Source organism: Rhinatrema bivittatum, chromosome 1, assembly GCF_901001135.1.
Source record: "Rhinatrema bivittatum chromosome 1, aRhiBiv1.1, whole genome shotgun sequence".
Classification (NCBI taxonomy): Eukaryota; Metazoa; Chordata; class Amphibia; order Gymnophiona; family Rhinatrematidae; genus Rhinatrema; species Rhinatrema bivittatum.
In genome coordinates, this window is record NC_042615.1 from 765,737,920 (window position 1) to 765,761,542 (window position 23,623).

At 45.9% G+C, this 23,623-nt stretch overlaps 1 protein-coding gene across 3 annotated transcripts in view; it reads left to right on the plus strand.

The window, feature by feature from the left end:
* Window positions 1-23,623, plus strand: part of ATP8B1 (ATPase phospholipid transporting 8B1) — a 275,982-nt gene that overhangs the window by 76,302 nt on the left and 176,057 nt on the right. For all 3 annotated transcript variants that reach the window (XM_029579627.1, XM_029579621.1, XM_029579613.1), the window contains one exon: window positions 21,210-21,412. In XM_029579627.1, coding sequence (XP_029435487.1) covers window positions 21,241-21,412 — 172 coding nt within the window. In that variant the 5' untranslated portion in view covers window positions 21,210-21,240. The remainder of the gene's footprint in view (window positions 1-21,209; window positions 21,413-23,623) is intronic.

Below are 23,623 nucleotides of genomic sequence, written 5' to 3' on the forward strand. Positions count from 1 at the left end.
TTAACTACATTTTTGAAAAATCTTTGAAAAATAGAATTTTCTGCTGTGTAACTCAAGTGACTGCTTATAATTCAACTTATCAGAACATGTCATAAAATCAATTTGTGCAGTTCAGTGCAAGGTTGTATGAAGGCCACATGTTCTACAGATATGTTTATATTAACTGCCATGCGATTGTAGTTGGTACTATTTGGAATAACCTACCAGCAGAGGTGATGGAAACCAGTATTGTGATGGTAAATGCTTGGGACATGTATAGAGAACAGAGGGAAGAATAGAGTTGGGAGGTTGCAGTTTCACAAAACCCACCTGTTGTTCTCTCCAGAGGAGAGGCAATAAGAAACAAAGAGTACGTAAAGTAAACATGACCTAGAGAGACTGCAGGTCACGGGGTAGCTGGATTGGAACCAGCAAGCTACAGCTCTCCAGAAGCCAGCTGGCTCAATGCTGATGATAGGTTGGTGTGACCGGATACCATCTAGCAGCTCCGTGGGCCCTATGCAGCCAGATGTCCAGGCAGCAGCCTCACTTGTTAGCTGTTGAGATTTATTATTAAGCTTATTAGTGAAACATATGGGAGGATTTTAGACTTGGCTTACATATGGGGACTTGTATACTCAACTATCCAGGAAGGTACACAACCAAAGACAAAGAAACAAAACATGCCTTAAGGAGAGAGAGAGATTTTACAAGAAGTCATGCTTCTGTGTCTGGCAGCTGGGATAGACTGGAACACCTAGGTAGGCTGGCGGGTCATTTGATCTTTGCCTTTTATCTGTTATGATGTCCATGTTCAAAAGCCATTTAGATGGATAACTCAAGTTATCCGTCTGAATTGCACCATTAGCATATTCAGCCATTTATCTGGCTATAATTTAGCCAGATAAAAAGGGGGTGTTAATATGGTTTTCCGGGGAGGAGTTCAATTATCCAGCTAACTTAGCTAAATATCGAATATCTGGCTGAGTTAGCTGGATAATTATAGACCTATTCCTGAAAGTGGCCGGATAACTTGCGACTTACCCAGATATCTTCAAAAGCGCTTGGGGGGGGGGGGGGGGGACCTAAGAATTAAAAGGACCTATGACTGTTGGCTTTTTTTTTTTTCTCCCCACCTCATATTAAAGTTGCCCTATCAGACCTTGCATCGCCCACCCCACATCTTTAAAGAAGATGTTTGTCCTGAATGGGAGTGACAACGCCATCACTTTTAAAGATCAACTTGTTAACGATACCAGGTCCAAAAAATCCCAGCCGGGAGTGGGGTCAGCCCTTCGCCATACACCAGATATGCGGGTAAATAGCAAGTTACTCTGCTACATATAGCCAGATAACTTTAAGTATACTTAGCAGGACATATATCCCACTGAATATACGGAACAAGTTATCCAGCTAATTTTAGGCCTTTAGTATTGGCCTCTATATTACTATGTTTGCCCATTCTTTATTTATTTTTTAGATTTATATTCCGCTTTTTGCTTCAAAGTGGATTACATTCAGGTACTGTAGGTATTTCTCTATCCCCAGAGGGCTTACAATCTAAGTTTTTTGTACCTGAGGCAATGGAGGGTAAAGTGACTTGCCCAAGGTCACAAGGAGCGACAGCAGGACTCAAACCCTGGTCTCCTGGTTCATAGCCCTCTGCTCTAACCACTCAAATATATTTTGTGCTGCTCATGGCTTTCTTGAACTCTGTTACAGTTTTTGTCTCCACTACCTCCATTCGGAAGCTATTCCATTCATCCAGCAGCTTTTCAATTGAATTGTTCTTAACATTGTTCCTTAGTCTGTCTCCTTTTCTTATAATTACTTGTTATAGAACTTCCTTTCCACTGAAAAATGTCTTGTGAAATTGTTAAAAGCTTTTGAGGTATTTGAATCTTATTGATAAGATCCCTATCCTCTTCTAGAGTATACATATTTAGGTGCTTAAGTCTCACGTATACAGCCTTAGTGCCCTTTTCTGGACTGTCTATTTTGTCTTTAGTTCTGGAAGTCATACCTCCAATAGGATAAATGCAATATTCCAGATGTGGTCTCACCAGTGATGTAATACAGAGGCATTTCACGTCCCATCTACTGATTTTTGCCTCTCCCTATGTATCTTGGCATTCTCTTGCCTTTTGCCACTGAATAATCGCACTGCTTTGGTATCTTGAGGTCATCTGATATAATCGCCCCTGGATCTCTTCTTGTTTTGGTGCAGATTGCAGCTTTTGCTTTACTTTTAACAATCTCCTCTCTGAATCCCTTATCACTGAACACACAGCACAATTCAGAGTATTTTAAAGCACAGTACTATGGTGCCAAAAATATGTACAATGGGGAATTGTGCCTTTATGATTCAAATAGCCGTAGCCTTAGAAACAGCAGGAAGACCTTACATCCACCTGAAAATATTTTTGCATGTGCTTTCTTGTACATTTTTTTAAGTAGTGTCAAAAGCACCACTTCTGTGTCCTTTATATTTAGGCTCAATTATAGATTATGTTCAGAGAGACAAAATAGACCTTTCAGGTTAACACCACTTTTTCATCCGTTTCCTGTGGCAATGTTTTAGGGATGGGTGGCTCATTCCTTCAACCATGCAGTCTGCCTCTGTTAGGCACAAGCCCTTAGCTGCCCTGATCGTAGCATGGAGGACTGGCCTAGTTAGTGCATCAGGCTGAGAGTCCTGGAAGCCAATTTTCAAATCCCATTTTCCCCACTGACATTCATTGCGGCTTGGGCCAAATTATTTCACCTTTCATTGCCTTAATACAAACTTAGATAAGCCCTCTGAGATAGGTAAATACCTATTTAGCTCAGATTTGGAAAGGCAAGTCATTTTTAAATCTAAAATCCATCCAAATCCATGGTCAACTTTTTTTTTTGGGTGGTATAGCCACCTTTCAAACAGAATATAATTGTTTACATTAAGAGAAATTACAAGCGGTTACACTATACTCAAAAATACAGTGGTTAATGAAATCAGGGGCCATCATAACATAGCTTGTAAAAAGTCCACAAATATGGGGGCGGGATAAAAATTTAAACCAGACAGAAATAGCCACAGTACATCCTTAAACAATTTAAGGTCCCATTCCCATCACTAGCCCGTTCAGCAAGTAGTGTAATGGACAGAAGGAAATAAAACGAATTAAGCATCTGTGACTTTTCTGAAAGGAAAATCAATTAAAGGTAAAAAAAAAAATGTATTTATAGCCTGTAAAACGAATTAAATGTTTACAGGGAAACGTCAGGAAATAAAGTGACTCCAGTGCCCACCACTTACTGCAACTGGAGAAATGTCTTCCTCCTAAATTGGGTTATATGGATCACAACAAGGTAAAATCCTAATTTTGAGACCTCAGATGGGAATTTCTCTATTCCTAAAGTAAAGTTTGAGCACGAAGTCCTTGTTCACTTCAAGACTAAAGGAGGACCAATAAGGTAGCACAAAGAGGAATTTCATCTTGATAGGCCTCAAAGGCTGACAAATCCAGACCATCTGCTGTTGTATTTAATGTGCCCATTGCCATATCTGCATCCTTTCTAGAGGATGGGATGTAATATAACTTAGATACCAAAGATGTGGATTCTGTTGGAATCTTCAAAAGTCTCATTTATTAAATACCTCCTGGGGAGGAAGTAATCTGGATTTGGGAAAGTTCAACAATATTTAAGTTCCTTTCCCTGATAGCTCTCCATTATTTCTAGTTTATGCAGTTCCAAAGTGCCTTTAATGAAGGCCAGGTGAGGCCTGTGGACCAGAGATCTATCCTCCCATTTTGCTCACCAGATCTCCCAATTTGTGGTCTTGATCTTTGAATTAATGTGCCGCTTCATTGAAAAACTTTACAAAATTGGGTAATGGAATCAGAAAGAGAGCCTTTCATTTATGATCAGCACTTGCCAAATATCCTCCAGGATGACCTTTCTCTGACTGCCAGTCAAAAGTTCCCAGATGGTCTAGTCACAGCCCCAGAGAGGGGAAGGCGGCACCATTGCCAATAGAGGAACTTCTCAACCTCCTATGTATGTCCCCCTAGGATCTGGGCTGTAGGAGCAACCCAACTGTTGCCAGAAAAGTTCCCTGCTGAATCACCCATCAACCTCATTCACTAGGGCCTCAGACTCCTCCCTTGCTGCTCACTTCACTGCATAATTCTGTCATAGTGGGGTGGGGGGTGGCTTAAGGGAGGCAAGCCGATTGCTATTGAATTCAAGAAGATGGGAAGAAGGCCTGCTACTTTAACTGAGCGTGGCATCCAGTTCGGGGGGGGGGGGGGGGGGAGGGGGCCAGCAGCTATGTTCTGTTTCTCCCAAACAGCCGTTTCCTTTGGATGCTAAAGCCCTCAAGCAAAGTTAACTGGATCATAATAAGGCTCCACCAGTTAGATTTTATTTCCTTTTTGTTAATCATTTTGGACTGAGCATCAGCAAAGTTAACTCCCAAAATAAGGTAAAACATCCCATACTTCAAGCGTCTGCACACTGCCCCCATCTTGGCACCTCTCCCATCCCCAAGTTTTTGTTTCATGTGTGGCCTCTGTTCTCATAGCACTTGCACAAAGTTAAATGCTATTATAATGCTGTAATTTGGTAGGGGATTCCTGTAATCTGCAGTGATTTTTGAGTTGCTCTCGAGACAAACTCTGCTCCTTGAGAGCCACAAACAGTCCTGGTTTTTAGGATTATTCACAAGGAATATGCATGAGATTTGCATGCACTGCCTCCAATAAGCCTTTCCTATTAGCAAAGCCTGATGGTATTCAATTCCTGTTGTGTGTGTGATTCTCTCAAAACACTGCCCAATACCACTCAGATTCCAGCAGACCCACGGATAACCCAAACAGTGCTATGTCTGCTGGTTAGCAAAATACTCGACGTAACGCACTAAAATCTTGTGATTTTCTGCGCGACTGGAGGTTTTTTAAGTGTGTTTTGTTTTTTTTTTTAATTTTGTTTTTAGCTGCTCTAGTTTCTGACTAATTTAACTTTTCCTATCATGTAGCAGATGGACTCAGAACCAATGGGTATAGTGTACTCGTGCTAGCAGTTGGAGACTGATCAGATTTCAATCTGACGTCAGCCCCTAGTACATATACCCCTGCAGGAAGTGCAGATCCCCAGTATTTTCCGTCTCCATAGCAGTTAGGAGCTATCTGCATGCTCTCAGAGCATTGGAACCAAATTTAAAGAAGAAAATTCTACTGAAGACGAGCCCCGCTCTCCTGCGGTGATACCCTCGGGTCCCTCCCCCAGTCGAGTTTCCCGAGGTGATTTCCGTGGTCCCTCGGAGGTGAGCCTCGGTCCGGCAGCTGAATTGCGGCGAGGACTTACAGCCCCCGAGTGAGAGGAGTTCGGGCGTGGCTGAGAGGCAGCGGTGCACCCTCAAAAGCTACGGTGAAGGTAGTTGCCCTCTCCCCCCGCAGCCGGAGACCGCCCGGGTCGAGACCGGGAAGCGCCGAAGGTAAGGTAGAAATCTTTACTTGTGCCGGTCTCCGAGAATTGAGGATGAGCGCAGGCCATCGGCCGAAGCCAGCGCCACTGGGTTGATCCGCCCTAGCTAGCAGGGCCAGACCCCGGCATTTCCAAGGGCCTACCCATGTGGAGACCCTCCGAGGTAGTCGCCATCTTGCCCGCATGGTCGCCGTCGCCATCTTGGCCTTAATCTCGCCGTTCACATTGCCGCCCAGCCGAGCGCACAAAATTTACCTGTGCGCACAGACCTACTTCTGCGCGTAAGTTATACACACAAGAACACTTGGACGCATAAGCGGCGCGAGCAAGTCCCGGTCGCACGGACTACGCGCACTCGACTTCCCACGTGCACAACCCGGGTTAAGCGCTCAATACGCGCACAAACCCCGGTTAAGCGCACAGATACGTGCACAACCTCCACGCACGCAGCCAGGAACTCCGGAGCGAAACATGTACGCGCAGGCAACCTCGACACCTCCAATAACTGAAGTAAAATCCCTGGGTCTCTGCTCAGCATGCCACCTCAGGGCCGCCCAGAGCCAGGAAGCCGTTGCCTTATGCACCCAATGCGAGGAGGCCCTGGGAGATCCACCACAGGCTCAGCCTCGCCCAGGGCCGGGGACTAGCTCTTCAGGGGGCTCCCTGGAGCTAGCAACCCCCAGCGGGACTCCCTCTCAGCCGGAGGCTCCCAGGGAAGCAACGCCACTCAATGTGGACCCCTCGTCTATTTCTTGGGTGGAACTCTTCAAGGGAATTCACGCCTTTGTCCGAATGCAAACGGATTCCCGGGCTGACCAACCACATACGTTGCAGGAGGACCCCTATGCCCCAGGCCCCTCAAGACCTAGGCATAGGCCTTTACCGCCAAGTAGTCCCACCTTCGGGGGCACTGACATCTCGGAAGAAGAAGTCGAACCCCTAGAAGGAGAACTCCCCCCGGGGACAGAACCCCACCGAACCATGAGACGGTTCTTCACAAGGGAGGAGCTCCCGGATCTGGTCTCCCATTGCCTGGCGGAACTGGCGATTCCGGATTCAGAAACCCAGGGGGATCCCGAGGAGAACCCATTTCTGGAAGGCCTTAGACAGACCTCCCGCCATTTCCTGCTCTTGCGAGCCTCGCTGGAATGGAACACCCCAGAGTCTGACTTTAAAGGGGGGCGGGCCTTGGCCAGCTTGTACCCCCTGGATCCAGCAACCAAAGACATGCTCGCTTGCCCAAGAGTGGATGCCATGGTCTGCGCAGTCTCCAAGCGCACCACCATTCCGGTAGAGGGAGGAGCAACACTCAAGGACACACGTGACCCGGAGGCTGGAAGCCATGCTTAAACAGTCATTTGACGTGGCCGCCATGTCTCTTCAGATTGCGGCCTGCTGCACCGTGGTGACACGTGCCTGCTTATCCCAGGCCAGGAACGGCACCCGGGGAGAGATCCTGGACCCAGCACTATCCTTTCTAATGGACGTAGCCTCAGATCTTGTACGCACAGCGGCCAGAGGAGTATCATCGGTGGTGGCGGCCAGGAGACATCTCTGGCTCAGAACCTGGTCAGCCGACTCATCTTCCAAAACACGCCTCACAAGGATGCCCTTCAAAGGAACACTTCTGTTCGGCAGCGATTTTAGAAAAGATGGCGGGCAAATGGGGTGAATCCCCAGTACCGCGCCTTCCAGAAGACAAGTCAAGGAGAGCCCAGCGACATCCATCCAGGGCCTCCAGGGGCAGAAGCTCGCAGCGCTTCAACCCATACAGGAGCAGCTACCAGGCGCCCCGCCCTTCGGGCAGGAATCAGTCCTTTCAGAATAAGCACAACAAGAGGGGAAACAGCTCGGGCACAGGGCCTGGCCACGCTCCGCAATGAGAATCAGCCGACCCATCCAAGGGAAGCCATAGGGGGCAGACTGGCCCTGTTCTACCAAAGATGGGTCGAGAACTTCGGACAAGTGGGTCCTAGCCATCATCTGGGAAGGGTACTACCTGGACTTCATACGCACCCCCCCCCCCCCCCCAGACAAGTTTGTGGAGTCCCCCTGCCATGACCCCACCAAAAAGGCGGCAGTGGAAGTTACACTGGCCAGGCTTCTGTCCCTCGAGGCCATAACTCTGGTACCTCCTCAGGAGATAAACTCTGGTCATTATTCCATATATTTTCTCGTTACCAAGAAAGAGGGAACGTTCCGACCAATCCTGGACCTCATATCCGTAAACCGATACCTGAAGGTCCCCCGCTTCCGCATGGAAACCCTGAGATCCGTAATAAAGGCAATACAGCCGGGAGAGTTCCTCACCTCCCTGGACCTGTCAGAGGCGTACCTGCACATCCCAATTCATCGGGAACACCAGCGTTGCCTATGCTTCAAGATCCTGGGCCATCACTACCAGTTCCAGGCCCTACCCTTCGGGCTAGCCACAGCACCACGGACGTTCACCAAGGTGATTAGTGGCAGTGGCGGCAATACTGCGGAAGGAAAGAGTCCTCGTACATCCTTACTTGGACGACTGGCTGATCAGGGCAAAGTCACCAGAGGAAAGCATCCAATCAACCAACAGAGTCAAGTCTCTACTGGAGAGCCTCGGATGGGTGGTCAACACGAACAAGAGTTCCCTGCAGCCCTCACAATCGTTGGAGTACCTGGGGGTCCACTTCGACACCAAGGAAGACAGTCAGCCTGACTCCCACAAGGAGATCAAAACTGTGGAACCGATTGCAATCCTTGTTGAGTGACCCTCGCCCCACGGCATGGGATTACCTGCAGGCCCTAGGGCTGATGGCATCCACACTGGAAGTGGTCCCCTGGGCGAGGGCCCACATGAGGCCTTTACAACACTCACTGCTGTCCCGTTGGACCCCACGGTCGCACAACTACACCGTACGCTTAGCCCTTCCGGGCACAGTTCAGACTAAACTACACTGGTGGCTGCAGCCCAGCCACATGAACAGAGGCTCAAGACTATCATCCCCAACCTGGACTCTGCTAATTACAGATGCCAGTCTACGGGGATGGGGAGCACACTGCGAGGAATTAACCGCCCAAGGGCAGTGGAACATGGAAGAGGCAGGATGGAACATCAATCGCCTAGAAGCGCGGGCAGTCAGACTCGCCTGCCTGCGGTTCGCCCAAAGACTCCAAGGCAAAGCGGTCAGAGTGATGTCAGACAACGCCACAACGGTTGCCTACATCAACAGGCAAGGGGGAATCAGAAACCAACAGGTGTCACTGGAGATAAACCCACTAATGGCATGGGCGGAAGCAAATCTACAGGAGATCTCCGCCGCCCACATCGCCGGGAAGGACAACATCACGGCGGACTTCCTCAGCAGAGAAAGTCTAGACCCAGAAGAATGGAAGCTGTCTCCCACAGCCTTCCGGATGATAGTAAACTGGTGGGGAACACCGGAAATGGACCTTCTGGCGAACAGAACCAACGCCCAAGTACCCAGATATTTCAGCCGCAAGCGGGATCTACAATCCCAAGGAATCGATGCCTTCCCTCCGTGGCCCCTCTTGGGCGCAATCATTCACAAGATACAGCTACACAAGGGACTAGTTCTTCTGGTGGCCCTGGATTGGCCAAGAAGACCGTGGTACGCAGACATGAGAAGACTGCTGGCAGGGAACCCTCTACCCCTGCCCCCTCTCAGGGACCTGCTACAACAGGGTCTGATCTTCCACAAGGACCCAGCTCAATTCTCTCTTACGGTCTGGCCATTGAGAGGGCTCGACTGAAGAAGAGCGGATACTTGGGGGCGGTAATAGACACCCTCCTCCGAGCACGCAAGTTCTCCACATCGTTAACATACATAAGAATCTGGAGAATATTTGCAGCCTGGTGCGAAGATCATGACATCAAGACACGTTCACTTAAAGTTCCCGTGATGCTGGAGTTCCTACAGAGCAGACTCCAGAAAGGTCTGTCCCTCAACTTCATCAAGGTACAGGTGGCAGCACTGGCATGCTTCGGCACCAGGGGCGAGAGCGATAGCCTAGCCTCTCACCCGGATGTGTCACGTTTCCTGAAAGGAGTCAAACACATTCGTCCACCTCTGAAGTGGCTGGTACCTCTGTGGAATCTCAACCTCATCTTGGACTTCCTGTCTGGAACCACCTTCAGACCTCTTCGAGGGCTATCACTCAGTCAGCTGACCCTGAAGATTGTCTTCCTACTGGCAGTTTGTTTAGCGTGACGCATCTCTGAACTACAGGCACTGTCTTGCCGTGAACCATTTCTTAGGTTCACTCCGGGATCCATCCAGCTGCGCACGGTACCGTCATTCCTTCCCAAAGTGGTCTCCCACTTCCATCTGAACCAGACCATCTCGCTCCCGTCGGCGGGAGCCCTGAAGAATTCGGAAGAAGCCCGTATTCTGCGTCACCTCAACGTTGACAGAATCCTTTCCAGATACCTGGAAATGTCAGAACCCATACAGAAGACGGACTACCTTTTCGTCCTTCACAGCGGGAAAAGACTAGGGGAAGCAGCCTCACGGGCAACCATAGCCCGCTGGATCAAGGAAGTCATCAAGGCGGCCTACGTAGAAGCAGGGAAACCTCCGCCTCTACAGGTCAAGGCCCATTCGACCAGAGCCCAGGCAGCATCCTGGACAGAAACAAGAATGATGTCACCCGCCGAGATGTGCAGGGCGGCGACATGGTCCTCCATCCATACCTTCTCCAGATTCTACCGTCTGGATGTTCAGGCCCGGGAGGACACGGCATTTGCAAAGGCAATACTGAGTGGGTCACAGGCAGCCTCCCACCCGGTTCGGAAGTAGCTTTTATACATCCCATTGGTTCTGAGTCCATCTGCTACACGCTAGGAAATGGAGAAATTACTTACCTGATAATTTTGTTTTCCTTAGTGTAGACAGATGGACTCAGCAGCCCGCCCTTGGCTGCCGTCACGCATGGAATTGCAAATGATTCAAGGGTAAGCCTCTATTAGTTTACCTAGGTCTCCACCCGGCTGGGTGTCGATGCTTTCCGGTTGAGCTCCCTGGCGGTCTCCAGCTATACTCAATCGACCAGTTCAAATTAATCCAGTTAATCAAGTTATAACGTTTATATAGTTACGAAGTTATACAAGTTAATCAAATTAACCAATCGGTCAGTCAAACATATATCCACAATGCTTTGCAAGGAAGAATACTGAGGATCTGCACTTCCTGCAGGGGTATATGTACTAGGGGCTGACGACAGATTGAAATCTGATCCGTCTTCAACGGCTAGCACGAGTACACTATACCCATTGGTTCTGAGTCCATCTGTCTACACTAAGGAAAACGAAATTATCAGGTAAGTAATTTCTCCATTTTTTTTTTTTTTTTTTTTACATTTTTCAAGATATGCCATTATTGGATTATTATATTAAGTAGTTTGCAATGTATTGCGCAAACCGGCTCATACTCAGCAGCTTATTTTAATACTTTTTGTTTGATTTGTATTATAGGTTTTATAAACTTAATTTGTTTTAAAATCTTATTTGTTACTGCTATATTATGTATGTTTTATTTGAAAGCATATTTAAATCTAGCTAGGTACACTAAACTGTGCTCTTGTGCAGACTAAATATGTTCTCTAGTTTTTATTCTGGCTATACAGTTTAACGTAGCTATTAAATCTATTCCCTTTATAAGTGAAAGGCGTCCACTGAGGAGGATCCCTTGTGTAGCAATCACGGAGTAACTTACCGAGCAGAGAATTCCTCTCGCATTCTGATTAAACTTTCACTTAATGAGCATTAATGGATGGCCTAGTTACTTTGCTACATGTAACGATATACCTGTAAGTACTTCTCATGTCGTTAAATAATGATATCCTTCCAAGTAGGTATTGTCAGTAGATGTGACTAGTTTTGGGGCTTGGCCAGTGAAGTGCTATCAATTTCTTATTGAGTAGAAGATGCACTACTGCTCCTTTTTCCAAACTGGGGGCGAGGCCGTTTCCTCTATGGCTTGCAGCTGCAAACTTTCTCTGAGCTCCAAGCCTCTTTCTCTCTCCAAAAGCCTGTTCATTTCTGATATTTTTGGCTTGCACCTTCTTATGTGTTCTGCAGCTCCACCTGGACCAGAACCAGGAAGTACTGGTGCTGAACTGCAGACAAGTCCGTCCCCCCTCCCCATTAATCCAACAGAGTCAGCAATACATTGCGCACACTGGCTCATGCTCTGTAGCCTGACTTCATCTTCAGCCCTGTCGCAAGTTACCCCAGTGTGGGTTGGTTTTTCTTGGACCTTTGGCAGACTCACAGTTGAGAGAGAACAACAAAAATACATTCAGGATTCAAGTACTAGCATTTGTCAACACACACAGCAAAGAGGGAGCAGTTTGCCAGGTTTCTGAATTCTTTTAGTCACATGTCCATTTCTTCCCAGTCCCAAAAAGGACACAATAGTAGAGGTAAAGCGTAGCTTAGAATTTACACGACTCCTGCCCGCACCCTACAGAGGAATTGTTGAGATCATAGAATCTGTGGAGAACTGTTTGTTCTTTGAACTTAAAAACAAAAACGAAGCAAGGAGTTGCAGGATGGTATACGTATTAGCAGCCTTGGAGAACTGGAAATGTCAGATAGCAGCGAGTATCTGAAACCTGATTTGGGCAAGTTCCTCCTGTATGGGCGCTATCTGCTCTGACTCAGTTATTTTTAATTACCAAGCTGTGAGGCTTGTCACTGCAACATGTGTGATTTGCAGTTGGTTGTAAGGAGTATAGTTTAATTATTTAAGGTATCCTTAAGACTTATTTTCCATAGACTTGTAACTGAATTCTGTTATCTAACTCTTTACAAGGAACAAAATGAAATGTAAATATTTTCTCTTGTCCATTTTCTCAGAGAGGCTTTATGTGGAAACCGCATTTATTGTGTACCTTGTTGATTTGGCAAGTATATAGGAGAGAGGAACAAGAGTACACATGCTCACTGGGTGAGGCAAACAGATTTATTCTGCCCCTGTGAAAACCCTGGGTTCAGACTGGTTCTTTGAGTAACCTAAGGAACCAGGCAATTGCACAATAAATCATGCACTGAACTTATATATGTGTGGTAGGAAACGACATCTTGCTCACTTTCAATGACCTTGGTCCAGAGTTGCTTTTTTGGTCTTTGGGAAGCGTTTATTAAAGAGGAATGCCATGGGCGTATACTTTTACATTAGGAAGAGCGGCCCCTCAAGCGTCCCGGTCGTTAGCTCACTCTCGGGCCGATACAGTAAATCCCGTGGGAGAGCCGGCGCTCCGAGGCGAGCGCCTGCTCTCCCAACGCGCGCCCAGGTCACTCTCCTGGGGCGCGCGATCAAGTATTTAAATGAGGGCCCGCGTGTCCCTAGCGCCTCCTTTTTGCAGGAGCGGCGGCTGTCAGCGGGTTTGACAGCCGACACTCAGTTTTTCCGACGTCTGTTCTCGATCCTGCTGACAGCCACAGGTTCGGAAAACGGATGCCGGCATAATTGAGCGTCTGTCTTCCAGGCCGCGGGCACACTTAAAATTCTTTTTTATTTTTGGGGCCTCCGACTTAATATCGCTATGATATTAAGTCGGAGGGTGTACAGAAAAGCATTTGCATGTGATGAGTGCTATTACATTCACTCCGCGTCCACGGGTTAAATAGGGGCTAATCCCCTATTGCATTAGGGGTGGATTAGCCCCTATTTAACCTGCTTCTGAGTGCGGGTTATACAGTGTGCTTGGCTGAGCGCACTGTATTGCATCGGCCCCTAAGAGGGAAGGTATCTCTGTTGTGGATGAACATTTGGGGTCTAATGATCTCTGAATGGTGTGGTTCAGTATTGCATTGCAGGAGATGAAGAAGGTTCAAAGGCGAAGGTCCTAAACTTCTGAAAACTAACTTTGTTAAAATGAGGGAGTACCTCAAGGAGTTGTTAACTGGATGGGAAACTAGGGGAAGTAAAAGAAATATAACTAATCTTTGTTAGGAAAGTAAATGAAGGAGAGAGAGGGTCATGTGATGGGGGTGGAAAGGGGGAGACTCAGGGGTAATCTTAGGAAAGATTTCTTTACTGAGAGGGTAGTAGTTGCATAGAACAGCCCAATTTACATCCTATTACAATGCCATAGGCCCCACTTGATATTTGGCTTTTTTTTTTTTCACCTCCTTAAGTTCATCCCTTTTTTCTAATCTGCTTTTGCCTTCCGCTGGAGGTTGTTCCAATCGTCCACCGCTTTTTAATTGTATTTATTTATTTATTTTTGTGAAGGAATAGTTATTTCTCCCAAGTCTTCTCTTTTGAACCTCATATTTTGATTGATTTATTTTTTATTTGGGTGGGGGGGGGGGGGGGGGATACTAGAACTTCCTTTGTACTGAAATGTTTCTGCTTTCTATTATTTATCTATACCTTTTGCATATCACATTTTCCCTCCCTCTCTCTCCTTGAGAGAAACTGAAGTCACAATTTCATAGGGTTCCTTAGGCAGACTCAGAAGCAATAGCACAATCTTCCTCCTATCATTTTGGTAATATGGTCTTCAGAAGTAGGCACTAGATCAGAGCTTCCCAAACTTTTAGCTAGTGTGCCCCCCCCCCCCCTCCCATTTATTATTTGAAATTCACAGGACCCCAGAGGATGACAGTCACTCCACACCCATCCTCACCACACAAGCTAATCTTATCTTTTAACCTTCACTCTCTCTCCAGTTAATTCTTTCTCTCAGTTTCCATCCTCTCAACCTTTGCCCCTACAATTGCTCCTCTTACATCCCCCAGCACCTTTCACCTTCCCAGCCAAAACCCTTCGTTCTCAACCTCTCCAGTATTTCCCATCTAGCCAGCTAATCCTCTCACTTCCAAGCCATTTTATAACTATTGGTCCTCTGTCATTCTTTCCATCTCACCCCATTTCCCCCATACCTTCTCTCACTTCCCACCTCCCTCCCCCTCACCATACAGCCAGTCTGTCTCCAGCTGATCCAACCCGCAGACCCTCTTTAGCATCTGATCCCTCCCTCCAGACAGCTCCTTCTCTAAACGTCCCCCTGATCAGAGTAAGTGACAACATTTTTCCTTTTGAACCCCTGAGCCAAAGGTGGATGAAAGCTAGTGGGAAGGCAGGCTGCTGACAAGAGCAAAGTCTTCCTTTTGGGTAGGTTCTTTTGGCTGAGGAGAGAAGAGTAGTAGCCACCTCTGTTGGCTCATGCCCACTCAACCCTCCCCTCCCATCACTTCATGGCTGCTTCCTAGCCTGGTGGTGATCTGCAAGCGGCAGCAGCATTAGTAATCAAAGTCAGCATGGAGCCAGTGTGTGCAAATAGTCACATATAGCAGCCTCAGTCCCTTCTTATGCAGGGCTTCCTGTTGCCACAGAAACTCATGCAAGGGCAGGGCCACAGCAAGGTGCTGGCTCACAGGCCCCATGCTGACTTCCACTACTAATGCTGCTGCTGTGGATACCTGAACAGCATTGCCTTTGCAGGCACTTGTGACCCTATTTGGAGTCCTGGCCCACGGTTTGAGAAGCCTTGCTCTAGATATATTGTGCCTCACCCCCACCCAGTGATTTGTATAGGGGGATTACCACCAGCTTGTTTTTCCTTCTGGTTATGCATCTCCCTTCGCACGTTGGCATTACTTTGGCCGTTGTCTTTGCAATGCGTGCTGTTTTTGCGACCTTGAGATAATTGAATAAGAACACAAGCAAAATCCATTACAACCCCCTTTTTTCATGGATAAGCATAATTTTGGATCCCAAGGAGACATTATTTGGCTGCTACTGCTACCACCCTGAACTTGAATAAACCCAGATCACTGCTGGGGCTAAGCCCCTGGTCGAAAAGCCTCATCTAGACATCGCGCTGATTAAAGAAGCAAAAGTAATTGAGATTCAAGGAAGGGGGCCTTCTAAAAGGGGATGTGTCTATAGCAAAATATCTCCAAAGAACGAACGAACCTCCCTTTCCCCCCCCCCCCCCCCCAACAAACACAAACCCCTTTTTAACATTTTTATTTTTCCCTTGCTTTTATGTTGCCACTTAACAGGGCTTCTTCTAGGAACCTTCAATCATAGGCCTAAATTCAGCTCGAACTGTTACCATTGTGCAATGATGGGGATGCCCTACCTTACCCCATTTCCCCCCCCCCCCCCCCTTCCCCCAGGAGCTGTGAATGCTGCCTCTGCAGCAACCCCACCACCCACCCATGGGTTCTCGTCATGGCAGCGAGCAACTCTGCCAGTGGGCCGGCTCAGAAGAAAAGAGAATTTTTAGCCCAAGCGGAGCAATAGAACCAGGAAAAAGAAATTGATATCTTGAGTAATTTAGTCATAGCACTTGGTTTAACTACACATTATCCTCCTACTTTCTTTTTTTTTTTCTTTTTCACAGATCCAAAAAGCTTATTAGCGTCTGCACTGTGCTCTATTCTCCCTAACAATTTTCTTTACAAACCCGTGACAGCATTTGGGCAGGAATTCTGCTCATTTATGTTGCGCCTGTGGCCAATTACTTTCTCAGACAAGGTCCAAAATGAGGTTTCAGGCTGCAGTGGCTTGATTTTTTTTTTTTTTCTATTAGAGAAATACCCCCCCCCCCCCCCTCCCTTCTTCTCAACTTAAAAAGTGTATACTCTAAGGGAAGGTAAAGACAATTTGCTAGTTAACTTGGAGAAAAAGCAAACCTGAAGAGGGGAGAATACTGCACATCAAGATAAAGACTAGAAAAGAGATTCCCTTGTATGAATAATTTTAGAAATGCGACCTATCCTAGCATAAGGTAGACGGTTTGCGCAAAACAAAGACTAGAAAATCATCTTCTACCCCACTCTGTTCTACCCTAAAAAGAAAAAAATACTAAAAGTTTGCATGTGGTTGTATCACTTCTGCTCATCGCTAAACATTAACATCCCAAATCAATATTTTATTTCAGTCCATAAACATAAATCCAAATATGAAACAGAATAGGAAAGTCCTGTCTTATATTATACAACTTGCTCTGAGGGACCCTAAAAAACCCCCAAACTCTGTTCTAAGCTAGTGCATTATTTATTAGTTTTATATACCATCGTTCGGAAATACCATCACAATGGTTTACATATTGTAAAATGATAAAAAGGTACATAAAATAAAAAATTACATGATTAAAGCATAGTAGAGCAATAAAAATGGGCTAAAAATAAATACATACATAAAAATCATAAAATAAAAAAAAATACAATTTACATCATTAGAGCATGCAAGAATATAAGATAAAAGAATAAATTTATCATTTAAAGCAAATGGTCACCTGAATGGGTATTTGGTTACTTTTTATTAATATGCCTATAAGCAAATTAAAATACTGGGAAACAGCAGCCATGGCAAAGCCCACAGGTGATAAATCTTTCTGGATGCAAAGGGACTTTTTTCAGAACTGTGGTATTGGTGGTGCATAGGATGTGCTCGTATTCATTTGGTAGAATGTTTAGACTGAACTTTCATTCTGTGTGTGCATTTTTTTTCCTTGGTTGGGGGGGGGGGGGGGGGGAGTGGACAGGCTTATAATGTGCAGGGATCTGTCTGCTACAGGACACTGCCAGCTGCCTTCCCAGCCTACTTGTGATCCTAAGTCAGGACAAGACAACATGTAATTTCCTCAGAAACAGACTTTTATTTCTCAGACTTGGCAGGATATAACATTTAGGAAAAAACCACAATTCCTATCTCTACCATCCTGGCCACTAAGCACCAGTTTTCCCTAAAGAAAGCTCTGTATCATGGGTGGTCACAGACGTGCAATAAACCTTAGCCAGCTAACTTCAGGGGATACCTCTGTTTACCTCCTGAAGCAGGCTCCGGCTGGATAGCTGGAGAATGTGGGCAGGGGTGAGGCTCGCTTGGTGAGGGCAGGTGGTCCCAGAATGAGACAGGCTTCTGGCTCTGGTACTTGCTGGGCTTGCTGTAGCCCCTCAGTCTCACTCTGTCACTCTCCGCACCTGAGCCAGGGATCTTCTCTCTCCGATCTCCTGGCCACACCTAGTCTTCTCCCTTCTCGATAGCAGGGAGTGCTGATCTGCTTCAGGCTCCCCTTTCTTTTCTTTCAGGGGCCCCTTCTCTGGTTTCAGGGTTTTTCTCAGGATTCCCCCTCAGGGTTTGCTTTTCCAGGGGTCCTTCGCTTTTTTGGGTCTTGCTTTTTGGGTTTATACTCCTCCTTTCCTTTTTCTTTGCCCCCCTGTCTTATACTTCCCAGCTGATGAATATGCATAAGCTCATCCCTAATCACGTGGTGGTTGAAGGGTCTTTTGCTGCATTGCAGGTCTTTCCCCCCTCCCAATTTCCTCGGGGGGAGTACTACCATGTCTGTATGCCAAGGTTTCTGCCAGTGTCGGCACTTTTCTCAGACTGCCCTCCTTGTCTTCCTCCATGGGTGGGGTCATGGACAGCCAAGCAAGCGGAGATGGATGCTTACTTGGCTGTCCATGACTCCTGCTTATGGGCTTAAGTTGTTGTCTCTGTCTGCTTTGCTTTTTTTGACACAGGAACATGCAAACAGGCACATCTTGATAAGGTATCCTTCAGTGTATCAGGGCAAGGCCTTTTTTTTTTTCCCACTGAGACAAACTTTTTAAATTTCACCTGGGTAAAAGTCTTTCTTTCTCTTGCTGTGATGGGGCTTAGGGCCTGTCAGTTTCTTGCTATTATGATTTATATTTGATTCAGTGGTAAACATGTGATATCTTCCTACAAGACGCCTCTATAGCCACCACATCATGGATTAAAGTTACAAAAAAAATTGCAGACCAAATCTGCCCCAATCACCACTAAAACTATTCAACCCACACTTGACAACAGAAAACCGTGGTTTATCCCAGAACTTAAAACTCTAAAACAAAATCTACGAAATAAAGAACAAAGCTGGAGAAAAAACCCCACCACCGCACTACACACATCCTACAAAACCACTCTAAATACCTACAGAAACGCCATCCATAAAGCCAAGAAGATTTCTATGCAAAAAGAATCCATAACTTCATCTTTGTCCCAAAAGCACTCTTCTCATATGTCACTTCACTTACCAAACCACCTACGCTGTCCATACCAGACCACCAAGCTCTCGACAAAGCCAATGAACTCGCCAACTACTTCAAGAATAAAATCACCAACCTCACCAGCTCCATTACTAACCATAATTACACACCCAACCTTCTCAACAAATCTCAGACACAACAGAAGTTCAGCCTAGATTGCTTCGAACCCACCTCGACACTGGAGATTGAAAACACCCTTAAGAAAATAAAACCATCTTCCCACCCAGCAGACCAAATACCTACTCACCGCCATACCAAACACGATCGCACAACCAATTGCGAAAATCATTAACACCTCTTTAACTCAAGGCATAGATCCCAATCAGCTGAAACTTGCAATTCTCAAACCCCTACTGAAAAAACCAAACGCCTCACCGACGGACCCAGCCAACTTCAGGCCCATAGCAAACCTTCCACTGATAGCCAAACTGATGGAAAAAGCGGTAAACAAACAACTGTCAGAGTACCTCGAAGAAAATAATATCCTCTCTCCAGCTCAGTACGGCTTTCGAAAATCACGAAACACAGAGTCTCTTCTGCTCTCACTCACAGACTCAATACTACTAAACCTAGAGAAAAAACAATCCCACCTACTGATACTTCTGGACCTATCCTCGGCTTTCGATACTGGAAACCACACAATACTCATAGACCAAGTAGCAAATATAGGCATTGGAGGGACAGCACTCAACTGGTTCAAGTCCTTCTTGTGCAACAGATTCTACAAAGTCAGGATAAACAACAAAGAATCTCATCCGATCCTTTCAAACCAAGGAGTACCTCAAGGCTCATCACTCTCACCAACACTCTTCAATGTATACCTCCTCCCCCTTTGCCAATTACTCTCCAATCTTAATCTCACCTACTACCTCTTTGCGGACGACATTCAGATACTTATCCCTATCACCGAATCTCTTCAAAGAACCATCACTCAATGGAAAGACTGCCTACAATCAATAAAAAACCTACTCTCCAACCTACAACTAGTCCTGAATGACAACAAAACAGAGATGCTAATCATTTCTCACGATTCCATGATCAACACAGCAATCCCTACACTTTCCACCACATTAAACATGAACTTCGCCACAGATGTCAGAGACCTTGGAACATGGTTGGACAACCAGCTAAACCTTAAAAAATTTATAAACACCACCAAGGACTGCTTTTACAAACTACAGGTCCTCAAAAAGCTAAAACCTCTTCTTCATTTCAGTGACTTCCGCCTGGTACTTCAGTCCATCATCTTGACAAAACTCGATTACTGCAACTCCTTCCTTCTCGGACTCCCCTCTAGCACCATCAAACCCCTTCAGATGGTACAGAGCGCCGCTACTAGAATTCTCACAAACTCCAAAAAAAGAGATCACATCACCCCTATTCTAGGCAATTTACACTGGCTACCAATCAAATACAGGATTCAGTTCAAAACACTCACCGTCATTCATAAAGCTATAAACAACATCGCGCCCATCACATTAAAGACACAACTTCGAGCCCACACATCTTCCAGACCCATCAGAAGCGCCTACAAAGGTTCTCTGTCTGCACCACCTGCAAAATCACTATTAAGAAAGAGAGCCCTATCAACAGCAGGTCCACACCTATGGAACGCACTTCCACCAGACCTACGACTTGAACCCAGCCTACCAGAGTTTAAAAAACAACTAAAAACCTGGCTCTTTAGACTTGTGTTCCCAGACTTATAATGTACCCAGGATCGGAGTTACTTACTCTGAGCAGTTTATTTAACAGTAATTCTATGTTTAACTGTTACTGTAAATAAGCCATGTTTAACGTTTTCAATGTAAAAAGTTTCAAAGTTTTAATGCAATGTTATGTAAGTTTAATGTTTAATGTAAACTTAATGTTTTAATGTAAAAAGCCTTGGCCAGACAAGCCCCGGGCGAGTTCCCGTTCTCTGTAAACCGGATTGATTTGTATCTCATACAGAAATTTCGGTATAAAAAAATAAATAAATAAATAAATATAATCTCTAGGTCAGCTGCCACACCCAAGTCAACCCAGAGAGGTTGAGCCAATCTTGTTTTTTGCCCCATTACATGCATGGAGTTGTAGTGCTGGGCAAAAGTGGGACTGGCTGAACCTCTCCAGATTTACCTGGGTAATGTAACAGCCCTAGTTGTTCTCAGCTTGCATAGGTCAGGAATATAAAGGATTAATCCAACTTGCTTGTAATGCTTGCAAGAAAGCTAATTTGTTCCTGTGCTGAACTAGTATGGGTGTTTTTTTGTTTTGTTTAAAATTTCCTAATTGTAAAGCACAATTTTAAAATTCTCATTGATGCATCTTAACCAAAATCTTGAGTTCCTTGTTCAGTGCCCCTTTTTCTCAGGTTTTCCACTTGCAGACTTTTGGTGCAAGCATTAAGTAGTGAGATTCATTCAGTCTCTGTTCATATTTTCAACAAATATATGGTGACAGATGAGAATCATAAAGCCCATTAACCTGCTATGAAGTCTTGTGTGATATAAGATGGATTTTTAAGTAGATGTTGCTGTTTTCATTTGTATTGAGTTGCTTATCGTATTTTGAACTCCAGGTTTGTTGTTTTTTTTATGTCTACTAACGTATGAGAAATGCTTTGTCATTTTTCAGACAAGTTTTTAATATAGTTCCAGTTAGATTTGAAACATGCTGAGCTGTTAAACTGGAACATTTGCTACATGTGGGCTTTTTTGAAAATCTTTTTATTTTTCTTTTGTAGAAAACATTTACTCACAGCAAGCAGAGTAGACATGGAACCAGATTTGGAAACAACACTAGAGGACGACTCCCAGTATCCCAATGATGAGGTAGTGCCTTACAGTGATGATGAGACGGATGATGAATTGGAAAGTCCAACTGTGGAACCGCAGCAAAACATAATCAATAGAGAGGTAGAGCAGAGTCAAGAGGCTACGAAAAAAGGTAATTCATTTGCATTATTTTGAAACCTGCACCTAGGTTTTGCAGCTATAATGAAGTGATGCTGCAAAGTGTACGTGCTGTTTTATTTTACTTTTTTTTCCTTGAGCTAACACTTTCTTTATCCACAGCAAATAAAAGTGAACTCTGATTATACAGTGACTTGCAAAAGTATTCAACCCCCCCCTAAAAAAAAAAAGTCAATTGTGTGTGGATTACAAATGAGTTACACAGATTGTTCCAGACAGTATGTTGTTTGCAAATCAGTATGCTTATAAATTAAATTTTCAAACTCACAATTCATTATGGGGCGGATTTTAAAACCCCTGCGCGCGTGCACGCCTATTTTGCATAGGCCACCGGCGCGCGCAAGTCCCGGGGCTTCCTGTCAGGGGCGTGGCGGGATGACGCGGCGTTTCGGGGGCGGCGACATGGGCGTGGTTTCGGCCCGGGGGCGTTCCAGGGCGTGGCCGCGGCCTCCGGAACAGCCCCTGGGACCAGACCACGGAGCGGGGCAGCCAGCCGACGCGCGCAAAGTTACGCCTGCTTTCAGCGAGGCCGCTCCGAAATCAGAGCGGCCTCTGAGGGAACAGGCAGCGCGCGCTGGGCTCGGCGCGCGCAGGTTGCACAAATGTGCACTCCCTTGCGCGCGCCGACCCCGGATTTTATAAGATATGCGCGGCTACGCGCGTATCTTATAAAATCCAGCGTACTTTTGTTCGCGCAAGTATTTAAAATCTGCCCCTATTTCTCTGCATTTTTTGTACCATAAAATAAAAGTAAAAACTGAAAAATACTTCCATAAATAATCATCCTAAAGACTGTGTAGCAATTAAAAATATTAAAAGCTGGAAAGACAATGCACAGTGGGGCAGGATTAGTGTCCATTTTGATGAACGGGTAAGCATGCCCAGTCTAATACAACTGTCCTGGGCATTGGTCCTGAGTGCCTACTATAGAGAAAATATTCTCTATTAATGGTCTATAAAAAGACAGATTAGGACAGAAAATGCCATTAGAAAGACAGGTTGTTTTTTTTTTGTTTTTTTGGCAACAAGCCATAAGGTATTTCAGAGAGAGAGATGGAATCTATTGATGAAGGTACAATCAAAAATTTATCTAGTATGTTATATTGATGGTTTATCAAGTGCAGTGCAGTATACAGAAATGACAAAATAAAAAAAAGACCAGTCGTTGAGTGTCTTGGAAAGCAATGAAAACATTGGAAAAGAGTGACTAGGTATGAATGAAACTAGAATTAATTTGATTGGGTTGCACAACTGAGTTATGTGGCATCTCTTTGCAGCTTCCAGTATTTTGTGTTGGGTTTGAGGCATAGTGTGGACTCTTAGTCGCTGTGGAGATGACTCCTCCCATGGGGAGGGACCCCATGGGGAGCCACAGCGATAGGCTAGACTCGGAGAGCAGACATTGGAGATGGAAAGCTTTATTGAACTGCTGTAGGTAGATGGTAATAATGCAGGAAGAGATGGCATTGAAGTCCAGCAAGGTGCCAATATTTTCAGACAGCCTCAGACGGAAAGTCTCACCCAGATATACAAGGTTGGTAGTGTTCTGCAGAGCAGGATCACCCGAACCTGGTGAGTGGAAATGGAGAGCTGTATCATAGAGGTACTCACTGAATCCTCCTGGTGGTTGGTAAAGGTGGGACCAGCGGTCTGTGATGCAGGATACCACTGAGCTGGATAGGCCCTCGAGGAGCAAGTACCAGGAAGCACAGCTGATCCTGTAAGAGAAGAAAAGACCCCTGAGGAGAGGTTGTCTGTTAGTTGTAGAAGACTCCGAAAAGTTAGTTGGAAGCGAGAGGCCCCTGAGGAGCAGGTGCCCAGAGCTTCTTCAGGAGTAAATACTCCGGAGGGTAGGGAGGAGTCTAAGCATGCAGCTTAGAAGTGGTCAGAGTAGCTAAACCGAAGTCCTTGCTAACTTGTTCGTTCTGAGCATAGCGGAGTTTAAATACCCAGAGGTATTAACGTCCTGCGGTGAGGACGCCACCGAGTTTCCCGCCATGATGTGTAGATAAGCGTAGGCAGCGTGCGCGCGCCCTAGGAGGCCACGGGAAGGAGCATGGCGGACGGGGATGCCCATGCTGAGTTGGAGATGCCGAGGGTTTCAGCACTCTGCACCGGAGGCAGCCATCTTGCCCATGGATGTAGAGAGAGGCAAAAAAAAGGTGAGGCAGAGCGGCTGCAACTG